This window comes from Penaeus monodon, chromosome 21, assembly GCF_015228065.2.
Source record: "Penaeus monodon isolate SGIC_2016 chromosome 21, NSTDA_Pmon_1, whole genome shotgun sequence".
NCBI lineage: Eukaryota > Metazoa > Arthropoda > Malacostraca > Decapoda > Penaeidae > Penaeus > Penaeus monodon.
Window position 1 is genome coordinate 21,391,053 of NC_051406.1, and position 314 is coordinate 21,391,366.

At 33.1% G+C, this 314-nt stretch overlaps 1 protein-coding gene across 2 annotated transcripts in view; it reads left to right on the forward strand.

Moving 5' to 3' along the window:
• The window catches only part of LOC119586338 (sericin-2-like), a gene marked incomplete in the record, with an annotated part of 8,722 nt that extends 8,424 nt beyond the window's left edge, over positions 1–298 (forward strand). For both annotated transcript variants that reach the window (XM_037935051.1, XM_037935052.1), the window contains 1 exon segment: positions 93–298. In XM_037935051.1, coding sequence (XP_037790979.1) covers positions 93–165 — 73 coding nt within the window.
• Positions 299–314: the final 16 nt, after the last annotated feature.

The window sequence follows — 314 nt, forward strand, 5'->3', positions numbered from 1 at the left end:
ATAAATATTCTTTATAAATTTTAAAATTCATAGGTATGTCAACCAAATTGGTATGCGCATATATATTATTAAATATTGCTCTTTTCTTCCAGAGACTTCATGGAGGAGGAAGTTGAGACGTCACCAAGCTACATCGAGGAAGATGTCACTGTGGATTATGACTGATGTTAAAGTGTATAATTGAGGAATGCATCAGAAAATAAGATAAAATCTTTTGACTGGTGTGTAGCATATACAGTTAGGCTTATGTGAAGTTGTATGATAGAAGATATTAAGGTATAAGTATCATACAAAACCGTACTGCCTTGGTGGAG